This window comes from Lolium rigidum, chromosome 5, assembly GCF_022539505.1.
Source record: "Lolium rigidum isolate FL_2022 chromosome 5, APGP_CSIRO_Lrig_0.1, whole genome shotgun sequence".
In the NCBI taxonomy this organism is placed as follows: domain Eukaryota; kingdom Viridiplantae; phylum Streptophyta; class Magnoliopsida; order Poales; family Poaceae; genus Lolium; species Lolium rigidum.
In genome coordinates, this window is record NC_061512.1 from 94,093,650 (window position 1) to 94,113,888 (window position 20,239).

The 20,239-nt window shown below is 42.3% G+C and overlaps 3 protein-coding genes across 3 annotated transcripts; 2 read left to right on the forward strand and 1 right to left on the reverse strand.

The window, feature by feature from the left end:
- Window positions 1-637: 637 nt before the first annotated feature.
- LOC124652012 (PHD finger protein ALFIN-LIKE 8-like) lies at window positions 638-4,391 on the forward strand (the record flags this gene model as incomplete). Its single annotated transcript, XM_047191033.1, is given in 5 exon segments — window positions 638-733; window positions 839-871; window positions 2,991-3,219; window positions 3,660-3,786; window positions 3,896-4,391. Coding segments are annotated over 5 exon segments (758 nt in total), but the record flags the coding sequence as incomplete, so codon positions are not given.
- A 1,093-nt stretch (window positions 4,392-5,484) lies between these two features.
- LOC124654578 (protein STICHEL-like) lies at window positions 5,485-15,219 on the forward strand. The gene is made up of 7 exons (XM_047193577.1): window positions 5,485-5,766; window positions 7,312-9,337; window positions 10,152-10,371; window positions 11,388-11,951; window positions 13,072-13,780; window positions 14,383-14,458; window positions 14,537-15,219. The coding sequence occupies exons 2-7, from the start codon at window positions 7,400-7,402 to the stop codon at window positions 14,666-14,668; spliced, it is 3,639 nt and encodes a 1,212-aa protein (XP_047049533.1). The 5' UTR covers window positions 5,485-5,766; window positions 7,312-7,399; the 3' UTR covers window positions 14,669-15,219.
- Window positions 15,220-15,497: 278 nt separating this feature from the next.
- Window positions 15,498-19,246, reverse strand: LOC124657558 (B-box zinc finger protein 22-like). The gene is made up of 2 exons (XM_047196088.1): window positions 18,951-19,246; window positions 15,498-16,021 (listed from the first exon to the last, which is right to left on the reverse strand). Exons 1-2 carry the CDS (start codon window positions 19,170-19,172, stop codon window positions 15,599-15,601), a joined length of 645 nt encoding a protein of 214 aa, XP_047052044.1. The 5' UTR covers window positions 19,173-19,246; the 3' UTR covers window positions 15,498-15,598.
- Window positions 19,247-20,239: the final 993 nt, after the last annotated feature.

The following is a 20,239-nucleotide window of genomic DNA, read 5'->3' on the forward strand; positions in this document are numbered from 1 at the left end:
CAGGGCTAGCCCGCGGCGTTTTCTCGCCCCCCCGGCGCCCCTGCTAGCCCTTCTATAGATTGGGTTCGGCCTGGGGGCGCCGGGTGAAGAGTTGTGCCGCGCCGGAGGAAAAACAAATTTGGGGGCCGCAACTGGATGCCTACTTCCACACCGCCATCCCCAAAATGGCTATGGGGAGCCTTTGGGAGGGCGAGTGAAGATGCTCTAAGGCCAACAATTCTAGGCCCATGCCTAGGATTTTTGGGTTGGGCCTCGCGTCTGGTTGCCCATAGCCAGCTATATAAAATAATACAACTGAGCCTAGCCCGACCCACCCTGTAGGGCCAGCATGGGCCGTCCAGAGCCGCTGGTCAAATTATACTTGATTGGCCGGGTCAGGCTGCCCACTTAACCGCTAAGGTTCCAAGCCCGCCATGGGATTTTGCCTTAGGCTCTGTCTGAAGCTTGGAAGTTTTAAACCCCTGTTTCGTCTCGGCTCGGCCGCTAGCCCTTCCAAATTTCCAATCCACTCCTCCCCATCGACCTTGTAAATCGTGTAATCCCGGACGGAGCTCCCCTCCTCCCGAGAACCCTGCACCTCCCTACCCGCCCACTCCCATCCACGGGCCAATGGACAACGGCGGCGGCGGCATCATGCGGGCGGCGGAGCCGGGGGCGGTCCACCGCACGCCGGAGGACGTCTTCCATGACTTCCGCGCGCGCCAGAAAGGCCTCCTCAAGGCCTTCACCACAGGTAACATCGGTCCCCTTGCTTATTGCTGCCTCTGGTTTCCGTCTATAGGGTTTCCGGAAATTCTGACATGTTTCCGCCGGTGGTGTTTTTCTTTTTTCCTCGTAGATGTGGACAAGTTCTACCTGATGTGCGACCCAGGTGAGTTTCCCCGTCCGCTCCCTCGATCCTATTCTCACACTTTGCTTCCGGAATTGCTGGTTTCGGCGGCTTCTAGTTGTGGGTTCTGTGCTCTTTTTTCTTGGTTTTCTGCTGAGAATAAAGCGTTTCTTCTAATTGCCTGACCGGACCGGTAAATTTGATCATAATACTTGGCGATCGAAATTTCCAAATTCCTCCCGAGAGCGATGCTGTTAATTTCGCTGGTTTAGGACCCGCCTCCAATTTCGGGAGATTTGGCGGCCAAGTGGGAATTTTCTGAACGAGTTCTTTGCTCCCGGTCCCGCTTCAGGCCTTGTTTACTTCTAGGGTATTTATGGGGATGGGAGGGGATTATTTCGTATCCCGGAAAATCTCCACTAGTCCGTTTATTTCTCCGGTTTTGAACAACATAATCCCGAGATATCCCCTCTCATCCCCTTCCATCCCCACATTTTTGGCCTAAATCAAAAACTCTCCATCATACTAGTGTATTTTTGGGGAAGGGTATTTCAGGGGATTGGGTGAACACCAAATCCCCTCCCATCCCCATATCCATTGGGGAAAAAAATACGAGAGAAGTAAACAAGGCCTCAATGTTTATTTACTCCTGGTACTGTTCATTACGGAAGGAAAAGCTGCAAGGTGGAATCCTTATCTTCTGAGTTGGTTGGACTACACAGTCAGCCCACTTGTCAACCAAGGATATGCATTTGTGCAATTGCTGTTAAACCCCTAGACAACGATTTCTGTCTCAATGATATGAGGGGTATTTCTGGAATTGTACTTTTTTTTTCCTGTGTAAGGGAAGGGGAGGCAGGGGTGAGAACCGTGAAACTGATAATGGTAAACAATTGGATATATTAATAGTGCAAAATGCAGAGGAGCACGTACTCTGGTGCTTCTACTGCTACAGAATTCTTCAGGCAATAATGTAATGGTGATGTCAGGATAACAAAGTACTTATGTATGGATAAAAAAAAATCTGCTTTTGGATCTTTTGAATTCCAAATGACCCGGTCTACCAAACACACCCTTAGTAGTGGCTGCACCTATTCCGGTAGAGATGCCCGCTACATTGCTAGGACTTTGACATCTGCAATTTTTCATATGGCATATTATTAAAAAAAAAGAGATAAGACGAGAGTTGCACTTGATCTGTTTGTAGATCAGTTGTCACCCTTCACCATGGCTTTATTCAATGTTACCTGAATGTCTTTTCTGTACATAGAAATAAAGCCATGGTTTAGAGTGGGTTGGAGTGGTGTGATAATTTATTAAGGTCAAGCTGAGAATTATTATTTACACAAAAAGTAAAATCTAGAGCTCTTACACTTACTTAGCACAGCAGATGAGGGTTTATGAGTTACGTTTACAATGTCGGAAAAAAAGTGAGCTTGAAAGATGAAATTTCTATCTTGTGTTTGGGAGGACTGTCTGCTGGAGAAAGTATTGACCTTGTGATGCACAGATTGCTTAGTGGCTGGAAGAAAATGGTGTATCGAGTAGCCTGCCTGAAAAGTTTGGTGCAATTTTAGGTTTAATAGTCTGCTGAAATTTTAACGAATGCTGTCCTTTTTAATGGTAAAAATGATTATCCGTTTGTGTCTTCTTTAGGACATTATATGATGGCCTCCAACTTGACAATTTGACCATCATTTTCTTTCAGATACATTGCTTCAAATCACACTAATTAAACACTATGAAACTATATTTTAGAATCAATTTAATGATATCAGTTCCCTGTTGCCCATGGTTGTAGTTCTTTGTATAGAAGTAGTCTGTCAAACATTCAAATATTTGGCTGACGCTTCTTTTCTGAAACACCTATGTTGTCTCACAGATGGGCTACTAAATGATTCCCAATTGGTGTATATAATATTCATATACTGTATTTTCCTGGCCTTTTTTGGCCTTTTATTTTGGCTCTCTTGTTTCATGGAATTTCCAACTTCTATTGGTTGAAACAGCTATTCATGTTATTGTCTTATTTAATTGTGTTTACAGAGTTTCAGTTTTTTTTAAAGCTTTACTTCATCCATTGCTTTATATTTTTAGTTATAAAAAGGTAAAAAAGGACATAACCTATTAAGATGAGTAATTACCAAAAATATTCGTGCAGAGAAGGAGAACCTGTGTCTATATGGGCTTCCCAATGGATCTTGGGAAGTGAATTTGCCTGCTGAGGAGGTCCCTCCAGAACTCCCGGAGCCTGCATTAGGAATAAACTTTGCTCGGGACGGGATGGATGATAAAGATTGGCTATCACTTGTTGCAGCGCATACTGATTCTTGGCTACTGTCGGTGGCCTTTTATTTTGGAGCAAGATTTGGGTTCGACCAGGATTCAAGGTACTCAGTTTGTTCTTAGTGTTTTGCTTGGTATTTCTCCTGTTTTTTACCGGAATTCTTTTTCTGCTTGATTCTTTGTGTATGGCTTTCTGTTTTGACAGTACTGTATTGCTTTGTTGTGCCTAAATTTTCTGTAGCTAATCCTTGCTCATGTTGTAAATTAAATTGGACTGATTGAAACTTTTTTCCTCTTTTTAATGGAAAAATAGAAATAAGTTATACCATGTTGTACATACACTATGTACAATACTCATCAGTCTGCATTGGCTGTGTGAACTGAGTCAAGTTGCATTCCAGAAGCTTAAAATGGGTTTGCAAAACATAGTGTTAAGAAGAAAAATATGTGTAAAAGCCACTATAGAAAATTGTTCTGGATAATTAAAAGTTTGAAACTACTCCAGCTCTTTATAGTTACCTTTATATATTTTTTTGTTTTGCAGGAAACAGCTCTTCACCATGATAAATAGCGTTCCCACCATATTTGAGGTTGTCACAGGAACTGACAAAAGGCAGCCCAAAGAAAAAACTCCTAAAACAGGTAGCAAGAATAACAAATCTGCTTCAAAGGTATGCAACCCTTTTCCATTACCTTGTGATCTGTGACTATTTCACTATCCGAGAACCCAGCAACTAACTACATGATTATTCTGTCGGTACCAATCATCTGAAAACACAGCCTGCACGACAATTAGAATCCAACCCAAGGAGCTCCAAGGTACCCTTTCCAGGGGACACCGAAGAGAGCGACTGGGATGGAGAGAGAGAACAGGAAGCTCAGTGTGGCGCATGCGGTGAAAACTATGGACAAGATGATTTCTGGATCTGCTGCGACTTGTGTGAGAAATGGTTCCATGGCAAGTGTGTCAAGGTCACTCCAGCCAAGGCGGAGCACATAAAACAATACAAGTGCCCTAATTGCAGCAGTAGCAGCAAGAGAGGCAGGGCTTGAGTCTTTGGAGATCTCAGGTGGATTCGCTCCAAGAACTAAGGGCTGTTGACAGCCATGCATTCGGGCCGCATTGTTCGGTAGATTTTTTATGCACTGTCTGATGTCTCTAGTAATGTGTCACTACTTGAACTACTAACTGTTCATGTAATTGACGTGCATTTCAAGCCCCTGTGGTCTGTACTGCACCGTGTGAATTTTAATCCAGTGTCTTCAATGTGTGTCACCATGTAGCTGTTAAAGATGTACATTCTCGTTATTTTTTCCTGATAGCATTCTCTGTTGAAATAAGAGAGGCCTCCCTTCCTTTCTGAATAAACAAACTGTTTTGACGGTGACACAATTTCTCTAGAACAGTGACGCAAAACCAAGCTCTCCATGAACTCACTATCTCCGAACGGAATCCCATGCCCGGTTAATGATTAAGTATCTCGGTTTCACTAGTCGATAGGGGACAGTACTCAAAAGCTAGGGGCACCAAGCCCTAAGCTCATGTTTTCTATGTGAGCTCTTTCAAGAAGGTGGTCCTCCTGTGACAGGCACCGAGGCACGAGCAATTGAGCACACGCACAGGTGAGATGAAAAAAAGGTTCTCAAAGCATCTCTAGCAGCCTGTGAAAATGGGTGAATGGAGTGGAAGCGAATTTTTTTTAGGAGAACACTCTCAACATCCCAACGACACGCCACAACATAATTTTCGTGAATACACCATGGAAGATATATTAACTATGTACAAGAAAGTCCTAGACGACCGGTACATCGCCAAAACATCACGACATATAGTAGCTATGACTGGGGCCACCTCCCTTCTCTCTCCCTACAATGCTAGAGCGGAGCACCAGGGCCACCTCCCTCCTGCGCTTGGAGTGACAAGTAGAGGTGGAGGAGGCCAAGAGCCTCGCCGTTGGAGATCTATTGGGACAGTTCTGTCTCCCTTCTTGCCTAGCCGATGAAGAGAGAAGGGAACGGTTCTATCGTAGGCTTGAACAAATATTTAGTTCCTATACGTATGCAATGAAAAGGACAACTACTAATGAAGAATTCTTGTGAGGAACCAAAATGTGTAACCGATCCATTGTCAAAATACCTTTTGTGAGTATTATTTCATAAATATAGATTATAAAACATGATTTACAAAAATTAGACAAAGTATGCCCATGGCTGAAGTGGGCAAAAAATATGTATGCACAAGCACAACCGTCAAAAATTCCATTAAAAAAATACATAACATGTTAGTGGGGCACGAAACCCAAGGAAACACAATTATCCCCAATAAGAACAGTACGAACTGTACCACCATGCTACTGCTGCAAGCAGTGGGGAACACCATTATTCATCGCTCCGCACCACCGTATACAGAGAGAGAGCGAGAGAGAGAGAGAGAGATTTGAATCCTCCCCTCAATCGCTCGAAATCTCCGGCATTCATTCATTTCATCCCACTCCGGTAGGCTCCACCTCCAAACAAAGGGCGCCTCCTTTTTCAATTTCTGTTCGCTTCCTCGTCCTTCTTCTTCTCCCTTCCAGTGCTCAAGATTGGCAAGCAGGAGACTCTTTGATCCGAGCCGGCTTGGCGGGCTCCTGCCGTCTCCCGTGGCAAGTGTGAGTTTTTTTTCCTCTTATCTCTTCCCCCTTCTTTTGATTTTTTGTGAAATTATCTCTTCCTCCTTCGCCGCAGTGTATTGTTCGTGCTTTGGATCGTAGGCGACGGCTGTTTGCCACTAAGGGATTTCCTGCCTTCGTTTGTCCAGTAATCACAATGCTGTCCGCTCCGTCGCGTCCCTTGCGCATTTCCCCACTAGGAATCTCAAACCATTGCCATTTGGAGTATCACTTGATGCTGTACTGTAGTTCGTTTCCCCCCACCCGAAGATCCCGCTTCTGTTTTTCACGCTGAATAGAATCCACGCTGGAATCATCCAAGAGGCAAAGAACTGGAGAGATGCAGGCAAATCGAAAGCTTCAGAGCTGCTTCAGAGACCAAGGGAAGCAGACTGAGCTGAAACTCTGAACGCTGCATTTCCCTTTTTTCTTTCTTTTCGTTTTTGGTCACCCTGCACCCCCTTTCTAAATGCAATGAAAAGCAGTCCAGATTTCCTTTTCGTCAAAAAAAAAAAAGTTTTCTCGCAGGCCTGCTGCACCCGAACTGGAATTATTTGAATTCATGTTAGACTTTGGACTTGCATCGTGATTCATGTTATAGGTGACTTGCTGATTGCAACTTAAATTTTTCCAGTTGCAAGCGAGGAAAAACACTTCACATAGTACAATTTTTCGGATGACATCACTTGACTGAGAAGACCGAGAATTAGATGCAGTGAGATTGTAGTTCTGCTGGAGTGTGTTGCTTTAGTTATGTTGGAGTAGTGCTATTTTGGTAAAGTGCCATGCTACCTAGGTCCAAAGATGTGAACTGAATACAGTACATTTTTAATTATCTGTTCTTCCTGTAGTTTGGCAGAACCATTTGTTTCAGCAACTTCCTTGTGGCATAATTTACCTTGTCGTCGTGTGGCTCGGTTGCAAAGAGAATTTACAGAGCCAACTTAAGTTTTGCAGGGTTTATAGTTGCTAAGTGAATCTGTTAGTGGATCACATTTAGGAATATTACACATTTAGTATGATTTCCTATATTTGTTTGAACCTTCCATTATTTGATAATTAGATGGCACATCGCCATGTGCACTAGAATCTTGTTATGGGAAACTTGATAGATGGAATTGCCCTCATTGTGACCAGTCAGGTATTGCATTTTGCTACCAAATTTAGGTTGTTTTTACTCACAAATAACAGAAGAATGAGACACTAACAGAAAATGCAAAGAAAAAATAGAGGGATAAATTATTGTAATCAAATGGCCCTAGATAAATGACATAATATAACAAGTTTTGCTGTTATCACTTACAACTGCTCTTCATGTGAACTTGTCATTTGTCAATATATGCTACTCTCGTCTAGTTGTCTGGGAATAATAATAATTTCCCCTTGCTTTAAGATGTCATCTCCTGTCTCAGTGTATGCGTGTGTTTTGCTGCCCTTTAGAAAGATATTGTTTCTGATGCAAGCTATGTGCCATGTTTTTTTATTTATCCTTTTCTTTGTTATTCAGTTGTAAATACTTACATTGTGTATTATGAATATTTGTAGGGAGAAAATTCTTTGTTTGGTTCTTGGATAGAGTTGTCTTTTGCTAGCTGTTCTTCGCTGGACATGTCATCATCACTGTAGTCCGCACATGGGAGGTATGGTTGAAGGTTATGTTGGTCCAAGTGAACTTCACTTGAGGAAAGAATTTACTGCTTTGAGGAAGGCACGCGTCTTGCAAGATCCCGAGACTTGCTCAACGTGGAGATCTCCTTTGAGTTCTAGATCATTGGTGGCAACTTCTAGCATTGCACACAGAAGTGGTATGCGAGATAGTTTAGCACCAAAGCACGTCGAGTCACCTTCTGCACCACCAAAAAGTGGAAAGGAATGCAAAAAGGTTTATTTGCACAATTGGAGGCAGTATTCTAACAAGTCCAGTGAAGCTGGAATAAAGTTAGATGAGCAATTATCTTCCGAGTTTAATTTGGAAACCCCGTGCAACTCTATTGGTAAGCGCTCCAAAAGTGGCGCATGTTTGGTCACTCCAACCAGCATTTACAATAATCAAAGCTCAGCATCATGCGTTCCTGTTAAAAGGACAGCTAGAAGAAGAAGGGGTTTGTCATCAAAGAATGGAAAAATACAAAATCCAGTTGTTTCACAATTGCTAGATCTTCATATCATCTCTGGTGATCAATGTGAGGATACTGAAAATTGCATCTCCAAAAGTCAGGAGCTGTTTCAGGATGGTGGTTCCTTTTATCACCCGACATCTCCACCGTTTGCTGCATGTGGATGTGTCAGCTCTTCTAATCCCTCTAAACCAATGAAAATCGGTAGAAGAGATGGATCTTCCTTTTCTTGCACCCCTGTTTCAACTAGCTCCTATTACAGGCATGGAAGAGGGAACGGCAGTACTGTTGGTTCATGGACTGCTACTTCTTTTGATGGTGATGAGTCTAACCAATCAGTATTGTGGAGAAGTCAGAGGTCTCGTGTCCCGTGCCAGTCATCAAATAGGGGTAAACATAAAGGATCGAGACGAAGTAATTATTCTCCTTCACTATCTGATACACTTAGAAGAAAAGGTAGCAGCCTATTGTGTGGGAGTCAGACGTTGCACAGGAAAAAGAGATCATCTGGTTCAACAAAATGGGTCCGTTCGAAAAAATCTGTGCAAGGGACGCCACTTTTGGGCGATAGCTTTGATCTTGGTTCTTCTTCATTTGATTCATCAGGTGATGAACTCTCAACCAATATTGGGGAGCTCGATTTGGAAGCTTTGAGCCGATTAGATGGGAGAAGGTGGTCAAGTTGTAAAAGCCAGGATGCAATTGATATAGCTGTTCATGCTGCTGATCTTGCAACATCAGACAGGAGAAGTTTGAGCCAGAAGTATAGACCAAGGAAATTCAGCGAAATTGTCGGTCAAGATATTGTAGCGCAATCACTTAGCAATGCCATTGCAAGGGAAAGGATAGCTCCAGCATATCTTCTTCAAGGCCCTCGTGGAACTGGAAAAACATCTGCCGCAAGGATATTTTCAGCAGCTCTAGGCTGCCTTGATACTGGAGACAAAAAACCCTGTGGGGCTTGTAAAGAGTGCACAGAGTTTTTCAGTGGAAATGGAACTAACCTAATTGAAGTTGATGCAAGCAATAGGAAAAGTATAAACAAAATTAAGCATTTACTGGATAGCATACCACCATCTGCGACTGCATCCTGTTATAAGGTATTTGTTGTTGATGAATGCCACATGGTATCTTCAAAAGTTTGGTCGGCATTTATGAAGTTTCTTGGTGAACCATTACCTCGGGTTGTCTTCATATTTATAACAATTGACCCAAATAACCTGCCTCGTGCTGTAATTTCACGTTGTCAGAAATACATCTTCTCCAAGATCAAAGATATTGATATTGTGTGCCGATTGAGAAGAATTTGCATGAAGGAAAATCTTGATGTAGAATTAGCAGCTTTAGATTTGATAGCTATAAATTCAGATGGCTCACTGCGAGATGCAGAGACAATGTTAGATCAACTGAGTCTGTTGGGGAAAAAGATAACACCTTCGCTTGTTAATGATCTGGTATGTTTTGATCAACTGTTTTATTGGTGAACAAATGTTGCTTTACATTACATAATAATGTTGTTTCCTGGTCTGTGTTTTTTAAAATCTTGACACTTTTTAACTCGGGAAAAAATCCTTTCGAATTGTTTATTTTACACTAAAGAGTGACCGCTAGATTTCTGAATAGTTCAGCATTTATGCACAAAGTATGTTTTTTACCATTCCAGAGATGGCTAATAAGTTTGAAACTAGTGATTAGCATTTCCCAAAGTCATGCTGCTTAAAATGTTTGAAATTTCGTTTCTTTTGGCGCTACAAATGAAGTATGAGCTCTTCAGGATGGCACATTTATATATTGGAAAAAAGGATGACACATTTATTTGAATTTGACCATATTCTTAGTCCCATGTCACCTTCACTTTCTTTTGTGCAGGATAATCGTATATTTTAACTTTATCCCATAGAAATAAGACAATAGAGGCCAAATGGTTTCCTCAGGGAATTTAAAGAAGAATGAAAATAAAAGCAACAATATACTGTTGTTGAGCTCTTGAATAGTTAATTCAGTTGAATGTGCGGACCTGCTATTCACTTTCAACACGAGTGAAGAATAAGATGCTTTTTTTTCTAGTAACATAAGAGAGAGAGAGTAGCTATTCAATCCAAAATAATGTCTAATGTTTCTCTCCCTGCTCCTCTTTTGCATTCCCTCCGGTCTCTCTTCTTCTGTTCTCTCTTGCATATACTCTATTGTACATGTTCTCTTTTTAATATATTCTATTCTGTTAGGACCTCCCCAGTAAATGAATAAATTGTTAATTATATTTTATAGGTCGGAGTTGTCTCGGAAGAGAAATTGCTTGATCTACTGGAGATAGCTATGTCATCAGACACAGCTGAAACTGTCAAAAGGTCTAGAGAGCTCATGGATTCTGGCATTGATCCAATCGCATTAATGTCTCAGTTAGCTGCGTGCATCATGGACATCATTGCAGGCACATACAAATTAGCTGTTTCTACTTGTAACGGCGTGGAGATTGGTGGTCGAAGTTGTAAGTATTTTCAAGTTTCAACATTGTTGTTGCGCTTTCTTTTTGTGTTTTGTATCAGGGGGTCTAATGCAGTAATGCAATTGTATAAAGAGTATAGATGAAGTAATTTCATTAATGTTGTTATCTTCCCTGTGGATGAATAAATTATTAATCTCGATGCCCTTCCATTCACTACAAATAAAGTAGTTTTATTTTAGTGTCTTCATGCCCATGAGGCATATCAGAATTATTGACTATCAGGATTTGTGTCGTTTTATATCTAATACTATTTAAAATATATGAACTGTTACCAGTTGACATGTCATTGTGTACCTGTTAATTGACTGCATCTGCAATCCTTTGTATGTCAAGGTGGTATTTCCAATAGAAGCATATTAATACTAATATTTATTGTACCATTAACACATAACTGTTGTTGATGGAAGAAGCATATCGAACCTTAATTATCAATATACTAGTAACAAAAACCACGATCAGTGGAAGTTCTAAAAATACTAAATAGCAGGCCTTAAATAGTGGCACTTAAACCATGTGTCCAAGATCAAATACCCATAAGTAGATCTTGCAAATGTTACAAGGCACAAGCTGCTTATCTTGACCTCTTAGCTCCAACTTATTTATAAACTGGAACTATAGGCAGACCCCGACAAGTAAATTTTATTAGAAGGGGGATATGTACAAGGGAATATACAAGGGAGATAGGGGGAGGAAGAATGTGCACAGATGGGGGGAACTAGATGACTCTACGACAGATAAGCTGATAAAGCCATGCTCTAAGAGGAGCAGCACACTCCTCTTTCATCCCTAAATAAAGCAAAAAGAGAGTCAAACGGATCCTGCACTCTCGGTTATGGCTGTTACTGTTTTGTATTTTGTCATTTGCATAAATTTTACTTGGATGTCCTAGTGCACTATTCTTGATCAACCAATTTCTACAGACCACATTTGTAAAAGCAGCTCATCCAGTCTATTCCATATTGATCCATCTTATTAACATCTTTCCTTGTGGTCTGTAGTAACTGATGCAGAGTTGGAAAGATTACAACAAGCATTGAAGATTCTATCTGATGCTGAAAAGCAGATAAGGCTTTCAAGTGAGCGTTCGACATGGTTCACCGCAGCTCTACTACAACTTGGTTGTGGCCATAGTTCGGACATGAGCCAACCAAGAAGCAGCACAAGAGAACATCCTAAAGCAACCAATGACGCAGTGACCGAAGCAGGCAGAGAATCGTCATCCAGCAGGGTGACTTCTAACTCTCTATCTGCCTTTCGTGTTTCAAAGAAAGCAATTGACCCCAAAGCAAGTAGTGGGCAGTCTAGTCCTCAGGCCCTTGCCTCTTATTCATCTAGGTTGAGAGTAAACAACGTTTTGGCCTATGGGGAATGTAGGTCTGTTGATAGAATTCTACAGGATTCGACTAAAATGAATAACTGTTCTGGAAAAAGGCCCCTAGCAAATGAGAACTCAGATAACCTTGCACAGATTTGGATACGATGCATCGAAAACTGTCACTCCAACACATTGCAACAGCTACTTTTCGACCATGGTAAACTAGTATCAATCAGGCAATGTGAAGGTAAATATATCTTGTGTTTCCTTTTTCTATTTTAACATGGACCACATTGAAATGGATTCATTATCATATATGTGTTGCGGTCATTGAACTACCTGTAACTTTTCCGACCGAAGATGCAATACATAGAGCATGTTGATCAGTTTTGTCTTCTCGTAGAAGTCCTCTTACTGTATATTTTTCAACATATCTATTAGTTTCATGTCTAGACACATGCTCCTATTTGGCAAAACGGTATCAGACAGGATTTTCTGTCTAGTTTGACCTTCTTTTTTTTCGAGAAATCGCAAAAGCTTTGCGTCTCGATTGATGTATGTATAAAAAGAGAGTTGTGTACAAGTCCAGGAAAGGACCAAGTTTACAGCATGAAACCCCTAAATACCAGGTGCCGCTGGAAGCAGGCACCCTTTGCTCCCACCTTTGCCCAATTATGGGCTTCCGCCCGGACCGTAGCCAGGAGATGGGGACCATCGGCGTGCGTGCCATCGAAGATGATTGTCTAGTTTGACCTTCGCTCCCAGCTTCTTGGGTAGAGCCACATCTACGCTTACATGCTGCTTTAGTCTTTCTGAAGTTACATGTGGCTTCAGTTTTTTAGTTACAATGTGGCCTCAGTTTCAAGATCCCAAGGATCCCAATGTAAATTAAACTAGAGCCTAATATAACAATTAATAATACTAGCTTTGCCCTAGAAAGTGGGTAGCTGAAGGTGCTAAGTTCGATCTTTGTAAATGAAGTCAGAGCTTGGTCATTATAGTGAACTTACTAATTTGGTGCTCGAGTATAAAGCAAACACAGAGCAAATTAGATACTTTTTTTTCGCGAAAACGCAAAAGACTTGCGTTTCGATGCATTGATAGATAGAAAGAAGGTTATATCTACATGTCCACGAAAGGACGAACACCCCACACTACAACTCGACCCAAGAAAGGAGACTAGCCTAGGGGGAAAAACTGACTATTGCGGGTTCTTGGTGTGGTTTTTGTTTAGATCTCTCAGAGTTGAAGATGAATTAAATATCCTCTATGCTATCTTTATTTCGTTTATTCTTGGTAGAATTCCACATGTTTGAAATCAAAGAGAAAATCATGCTATTGAAGTGAATTTACTGTGCTATTTTCAGGTCGGACAATTGCTTTTATAGCATTTGAGGATCATGGCATAATGTCCCGAGCACAAAGATTTTTGAGCAGCATTACAAATTCAATTGAGACAGTTCTGAGGTGCAATGTGGAAGCCCGAGTGGGTCTACTACCTGAACTGATATCGGCGGGACTAACATCAGGGGCTGTCCCTAAAGGAAGAAGAACCGAGTCTGATCTCCTGAGTTGTTCTTCAAACAGTGACCGGTTAAGGGGAGCGTTGAACACGTCAAGGAGAAGTTTAGATTACTGTGATGAAGTAAAGAGAGAACTAGGGTTGCACCCATCTTCCATTTCTTCTTTAAATTCAGGAATATCTAAAGCTAGAGGACTGGAATTTCCCTCACGGATGTCAAATATATCAGTGGTTGATGAGCAAAGGTTAGAGAGTGCTTGGCTCCAGGCTGTTGAAAAATATACACCTGGTATGAAAAATCAAGCAAGACCTGATAGACATCAGGTTTTACCACAAGTTGTTGGCAGCCCATACCAAAGGAGGTCCCCAATGACCCTAGTTGTGCCCTCAAGTCAATCCGATGAGGATCTTGCTCACGAGATAAAAGCTCTTAAGATAGTTGAGAGTTATGGTTCTCGGAAAGATTGCCGGGAACAAAGCAAAACTGGACATGCTATTTCACCAAGCAAGTTGCATGGTATTGATTACTTGGAAAATTGTGACAATGAGAGCATGTAAGTATTACACTAGCGCACACTTTGATCTCATGTCGTATCCAGCCCTTATCTTGCCCTTTTGATTTCAAGACATCAATGCCACCTTTGACTTCACAAAAAAAAACTCTGAAATGGATATTACAAAATATCGTCTAGGAAACAGGTAAACACAAGTAGAGATTTTTCTTTCCATCCACAATAGCTGAGCAGAAAGAAACTTGATTTTTGTTCTGATTTTGTTTTCGGAAAAGGGGAACGGAGCCCCGGGCCCCCGGTATCTGCATTGTGTTCTAAAATATAGCATGAATTCTTGCAGCGATTGGTTTCTAAAAATTTATGTTTGCATTCACACCTTATCCTGGATATGATGCATCCATTTTGTTTGCAGTGCCATCTTTAGCTTTGCTGTGGGCCTGTAGCGATTGTTATGTTATTAGGTAACTTCGTTATAAGATAAGGCCTTTTCGTTTGCTTACTAATTATGAAGGTCTTTTTTTTAACGCTCCTAGGATAAGCACACGCAGCCTAAATTTTCTTCTCATTTAATATGTTGATTCTAGAATTTACCATGCGTGTTACTGCTCCATAGTGTGTTGCTCATGTTTACTAAAAACTTACAGTTGCTCCGAACCTGGAAGACCTGGTTGCCATGGCCTTTTCCGCTGTTGGAAAATTCAAAAGTCAAAGAGAATAGAGGTAAATATATCACATTTTGTTTTTGTACACTTTGTTGTTGGCACCAAACATCATCCCACCTCACTCTGTTAAATGCAGGCGAAAGGGCAGATGCGTGTGAAATCTTCGTATTCTGGCAGAGAACGCACGTCCTGTGATATAGCGAGCCCTGGCCCCGAAAATGGAAGATGCTTCTCAAATGTTCATGAACTGCAAAGTGACCATATTTGATCTTCTCATCCTAAATTCATGTGACTCTGGTGGCCTCATATTATTGGCCCTCTTGAGATAAGAATTTGGTCTTGTAGCCAGTCTGGCATCTTCAGCACCTCAGTGGAATTTAGTTCGTTTGTCAAGCCTCTATACCTGCATGCTGTTTTATTCTAAAAAAGGAATATGCATTTTGTAAAGACATTTTGTCATATTTTTTCATTTGAAAGAGTCGACCAGTGCTAGACATCTCATGGGCGAAACTGATGGATATAGGTAGGATGAAATGGATTTAGAAGTAAAAATTGTTGTGGATAGGGATCCTGTAAAAACATCTTTTGAGGAATGGTCCAGACCTGGCCATTTCTCAAGAAAGCTAAGGGGCCCGGTACTACCACTTGGATCTGGAACCAACATGCTGATGCTCACGATTTCGACAGTCATACCGGTGATTTGGAGGAGATCGTCTTTAGTGCTCATTTCGGGCAACTCTCCATTATCTTTCTTTGGTTGAGTGTTATGTACTTTCATGGTGCCCGTTTTTCCAATTATTAGCAATCCTTCATTGATTCCATAATTGTTTCTTTATAATGCATATTGTGATCTTTAAAAATATCTTATGTTTTGTGAAGATTCACTGACTGCAACTGTCGAGTTTCTTTTCTTCTTCATGTTCTATACTTCTATCTGTACATGGGCCAGAAAAGCTTAATTTTCTCTTGATATGTAGTTTCAGGCTTCAAGATTTATTAAAGGGAACTCTTTAACTATCCTAATCATCTGAGTTTTCCTGTTGCGCAACATTTATCATTGCACATTTGTAGTTCATCACTTCCATGCCACAATATCATAATAAATTGATTCCTTATGAATCAAAACATATCATTTTACAATATTTTATGGATCAACTCTTGCCAGTTATATGATAAATCCATTTGGCTGAAACTTGCATCATCCAGTGAGGCTGGAGGAGCCAGGTTCAGAGAAGCCGGGGTAGCACTGGTGCTGGTCCATGCCAACGCCGTCATCGGCAAAGATGTCGCTCCACGGCCACTGCTGCTGCTGGCCAACGTCGTCTTCTCCTCCCTCCATCAGCCCTGCTGCCTCCACCGACAGCCGGTTGTCAGCGACGGTGAGGTTCCCGGAGGTGGGCACGCTGTTGCTTCCGTTGGCGCTGCTGCTGCTTGGGCTGACGATGGCGGCGGCACCACTGGGGTCGGCATCAATGTGGTCCTGTGCGGCGCCGACTCGGACACCGGTGATGAGAAAACGGCGGTGGGCTGAGACGTGGGGGCTCGCTGTGTGGACAGCGACGTCGCAGCTCCGGCACAGCAGGGCGCGGTCCTCCACGCAGAAGAAGTAACCCGTTTTCTCCTGTAATAAGTACAGTACAGTAGAGTACATATCTATCAAATACTACTATAGATTTTCACAAGGCACTTGTGCACTTGCACGTCTTTCTTGTAATGCAATATTCATTCTATGATATTTACAAATTGTAAACTCCAAAGAGGTAAAGCAAGTTGTTCAACATGTCACATTGTGAAAGAAATGAGTAGTATACGAATAATACATATATAGAGCTGGTGAGAATTGGACTCGGCTAAATCTCATCCAGCCCTACTTGCAAACAAGTGGATTGATTACAACCACATTTGGAAAGATACAATCAGAGATATGGGCACCGCATCACACTCCTGTACTTTTCAAGAGAGAGGACCATCTGGTGACCTATCCTACAAAACAAGACCATCTGATGAGGGTGTCGTTCAATTGGATAGTGAGCTATGGCAGGTGGGGAATGAAAAATGGTAGGTGGCTACATATTGTTTGCCTCGAGGACTTAGGAAAAGGGTTGGGCTTTCTTGTCCTACACACGAGATAGACAGCGTTTCATAGAGCTTGGGCTTTCTTGGATATTATGAAAATCAGTGGATGCCACTTTGCAGATCTAGTCTTATTGCAGTATTGTCACGGCATGGGTTAATGAAGGACCACGTAAAACCAAAAGATGGATCTTTTGTCCACTATACACACTGATTTTGGACAAGATACATGATAGGACCTGGGGAATGATCCAAAAGAGTTTATCTAGTTAAACCTAATACACAGTATCCATCGAGGGTTGAGATCTGGGTTTTCCATCTTAACCTAATTTTCGGTCTACCTAAGGTCATCGATATTGCAAGGCGCTTAGCGACGCGATAGAAAAATAAATCAGGTTTCCTTAAGCACCGGTGCTTATTTATACAAAGTTCTTCATTAGACACCTCTATTATAGAAATAAGCACCGGTTAATTTTGTAAGCACAGCTCAAAGCATTTTGCACTAAATCACTTTTTTTAACCAGGGCTGATTTTTTACCCACTGAATATATTTTTGAAAAGACTGTAACCACCGTTTCTCTCACCATAATTCCTCATCCCCATCTCCCTTTCGTGCCAACGTTTCCCACCTTAACTTTCCCATCGCCCCTTGTTGTCTTACTCATCTACAATAGCTATATATGCACTCTCCCTCGTCGCTCCAATCCGTCTTCTAATCCGGCCTGTCAGCTAGTTGTTTTCCAGTCAAGGCTCGTGTCACTAGTACGCTGCGTCGTAGTCTCTTGACCCAACAACCACCATCGGTCCTATTGCTTCCCCTTGTCATCCCTTTTAACTCCATGCGTATGATTTTCTTCTCCGGTGCCACTGACGTACGTACCCCCCTCTAACTCTAGCCTACACACCACAAGGCTCAAGCCGTCAACCCTTTTTGCCTCCACCTCAATGCTCACTTATGGACGCATATTAAAGACTAATGCATTTATTAGTATTCAGAATCGGTACTTGAAAATTGTATGAGTAAATTCTTCGTGAAATATTCCGCAAAAAATCTTACCGAAAAGTCAATATGATCGATGGATCTTTTGATTACTATGCACACTGATTTTGGACATGATCCAAGATGGGACATAAGGAATGACCCAAAGAGTTCGAATTATCTAGTTAGTTAACCCTAGTACTCTATCCACTGAGGATCGAGATCCTGTTTACCCTTCTCAACCTAATTTTTGATCTACCTAATGCCATCGATATTGCAAGGTGCTTAGATAGGTGATTAGAAAGCAAATCAGTTTCTTAACCACTAGTGCTTATTTATATAAGGTAAATGCTTCTACAAGATAGATATGCAATGCTGCTTGAGAAAAAAATATTTCCGTAAGCACCTCTCTAATCACTTTATTGTAAATAGGCTAAGTCACCTGCTATGTTTATAAAATTGCACTTGAATATTTGATCCACCACCTTTTTTTTTTCTTCCAAGAGACCACGAATACCTCTTCTCTCACCGTAACTCCTCGTCGGCAGTTCCTTCCAACCTTCCCCTCATCATCTTTCCCACGCCCCTAACTGCTTACTCATCTACAACAACTATACAGTCTTCCTCACATCTCCAATCTTGCCAGCTAGTTTTCCTTGCTAGGGGCTCGTGTCGCTACTGCGGCGCGTTGTTTTCTCTTGACCCAACAACCACCCCAATCCCATTCCTTCCCTTGGTTATCCATTTTAACTCCACGCGCATGATTTTCTTCTCCGGTGCCGGTATCGTACCCTCTAACTCTGACCTACGAACCACAGACCCAAAGTCCTCAACCGTTGCCTCCGCCTCAATGCTCTCGCTCAAGACCAGATATTAATAAATAATACTCGTAGTGTATTAAGTAGTATTTAGGATCGATACTTTAAAAACGCATGAGTATATTCTTTTCAATCTTTCTTAAAACATCATTTTGAAAAGTAATTTTCACGATTGACATATTTTCACAAGTTTATGGAACAAAAATTATCGGCAAAGTTTTATTTTGATGACCTCATCAATGTCTAAAGTGAAATCATTTAAGGACCAATGGCCATTTTACTAAGTACAACAAATCATTAGGGACTAGTTTGCAGCTCCAAAACTGTGATATTTATAGTTTGAAAGGAGAAAGCTGTTAGGGCTAGGCTAAACAACATGTTAAGCACGAAGAAGTTCTGTCAAAAAAAAAAGTACGAAGAAGAAGTGCTTACACAAACATAAATATCCACCAACAAGGCACCAATCCGCAGTGACTAATAGAGCAAGTCAAGCCAAACTACTCCTTCCGTTTCATAATAAGTATCAATATTTTAGTTTAAATTTGGATAAAATTAAACTAAAGTTCCAATACTTACTACAGATCGGATGGAATAGTAATTTTCTTTTCAATAAATCAAAGTCACAAGTTCAGCTAATTATCGGAAAAGAACCAGAAGGGAATTGCTCCACACGTACGTACCTGGCAGATGTCGCATGCTGGGTGGCTTCCGCCGTCGTCGCCTTGGCCGGGCGGCGAGGAGCAGGCCGGCGTCGAGGAGAGGAGTGCGACGCGGTGGTGCCTGCCGGCAAGCTTGTTGGCGGAGTGCACGGCGGCGTCACAGCGGCGGCACAGCGCGGCCTCGTCGGCGCAGCACAGCACCGCCGCCTCCGCCTGCCCGCAGGCGTCGCACCCGATCTTCATGAGCTAGTTTGAGCGTACGTCGTCTGGGAGAGAGCTAGCTGGCCGTGAAGAAAAAATGGAGGGATGGATATAGACTATGGAGAGGGAGGCGGGGGAGCTGGGAGGGAGGGAAACGATATTATTACAAACACATGCCTATTCTGGTAGGTGTAGGTCGTTGTCCGGAAAAAATATCTATTGCCCTGCGCTACATGCCACGTCGGTAATTCCACCGGCTTTCCCTTTTTGAGGTATGTATTTACTTTTCTTGCTAGCCACGGCTGGAGCTTCCTGTGGTTGAGAGACGGACGCTTGAGACTCTGGTAAGCCATAGAGCGGTGCGTGCTCCACGGAAGGGCCACGTAGGTTGAATGGGGAGGTCAATTACAGCTAGGACGAATGCTGGAGATTTTCGTTGAGCTGGTTATTAGTTCTTATATTTTCATTAAAGTGTGCCGTTTTGTGTATGCGTGGATGGTTGTGTCCTGTCATAGAGGTGCAGAGCAGCATGGTGGAACGTTGGCATGACGAATGGGGTGTCAGTTGTCTGTGATGTTTTATCCATGCGTGGGCGGTTGTAGTTTTGTGATAGAGGTACACGTTGGCATGGAGAAACGTTGGCATGATAAATGGGGTGCCAGTTGTCTACGATGTTTTATCCATGCGTGAGCAGTTGCAGTCTTGTGACATAGGTGCATGTTGGCGTGGAGGAACGTTGGCATTACGGGTGGGGTGCCAGTTGTCTGTGATGTTTTATCCATGCATAGGCGATTGCAGTCTTCTGATAGATGTGCAGGTCGGCGTGGAGGAACGTTGGAGCGGTAGGTGGAGTGTCCAGTTGTGTGTGCCGCTTTTTCTATGAGTGGGTGGTTGCAGTCTTATGACAGAGGTGTGGGTCGGCATGGAGGTACGTTGGCATGATGGGTGGGGTGCCAGTTGTCTGTGATGTTTTATCCATGCGTGGGCGGTTGCAGTCTTCTGACAGAGGTGCATCTCGGCGTGGAGGAACATTGGCACGACACGTGGAGTGTCTAGTTATGTGCGCCGTTTTTTCTATGCGCGGGTGGTTGCAGTCTTGTGACAGAGAT

Coding starts and splice junctions, on each gene's coding strand:
- LOC124654578 (XM_047193577.1), top strand. CDS start 7,400: ATGGGAGGTATGGTTGAAGGTTATGTTGGTCCAAGTGAACTTCACTTG. Junction 9,338..10,151: donor CTTCGCTTGTTAATGATCTG/GTATGTTTTGAT, acceptor TATATTTTATAG/GTCGGAGTTGTCTCGGAAGA. Junction 10,372..11,387: donor GGAGATTGGTGGTCGAAGTT/GTAAGTATTTTC, acceptor TGTGGTCTGTAG/TAACTGATGCAGAGTTGGAA.
- LOC124657558 (XM_047196088.1), bottom strand. CDS start 19,172: ATGAAGATCGGGTGCGACGCCTGCGGGCAGGCGGAGGCGGCGGTGCTG. Junction 16,022..18,950: donor CAGCATGCGACATCTGCCAG/GTACGTACGTGT, acceptor TACTTATTACAG/GAGAAAACGGGTTACTTCTT.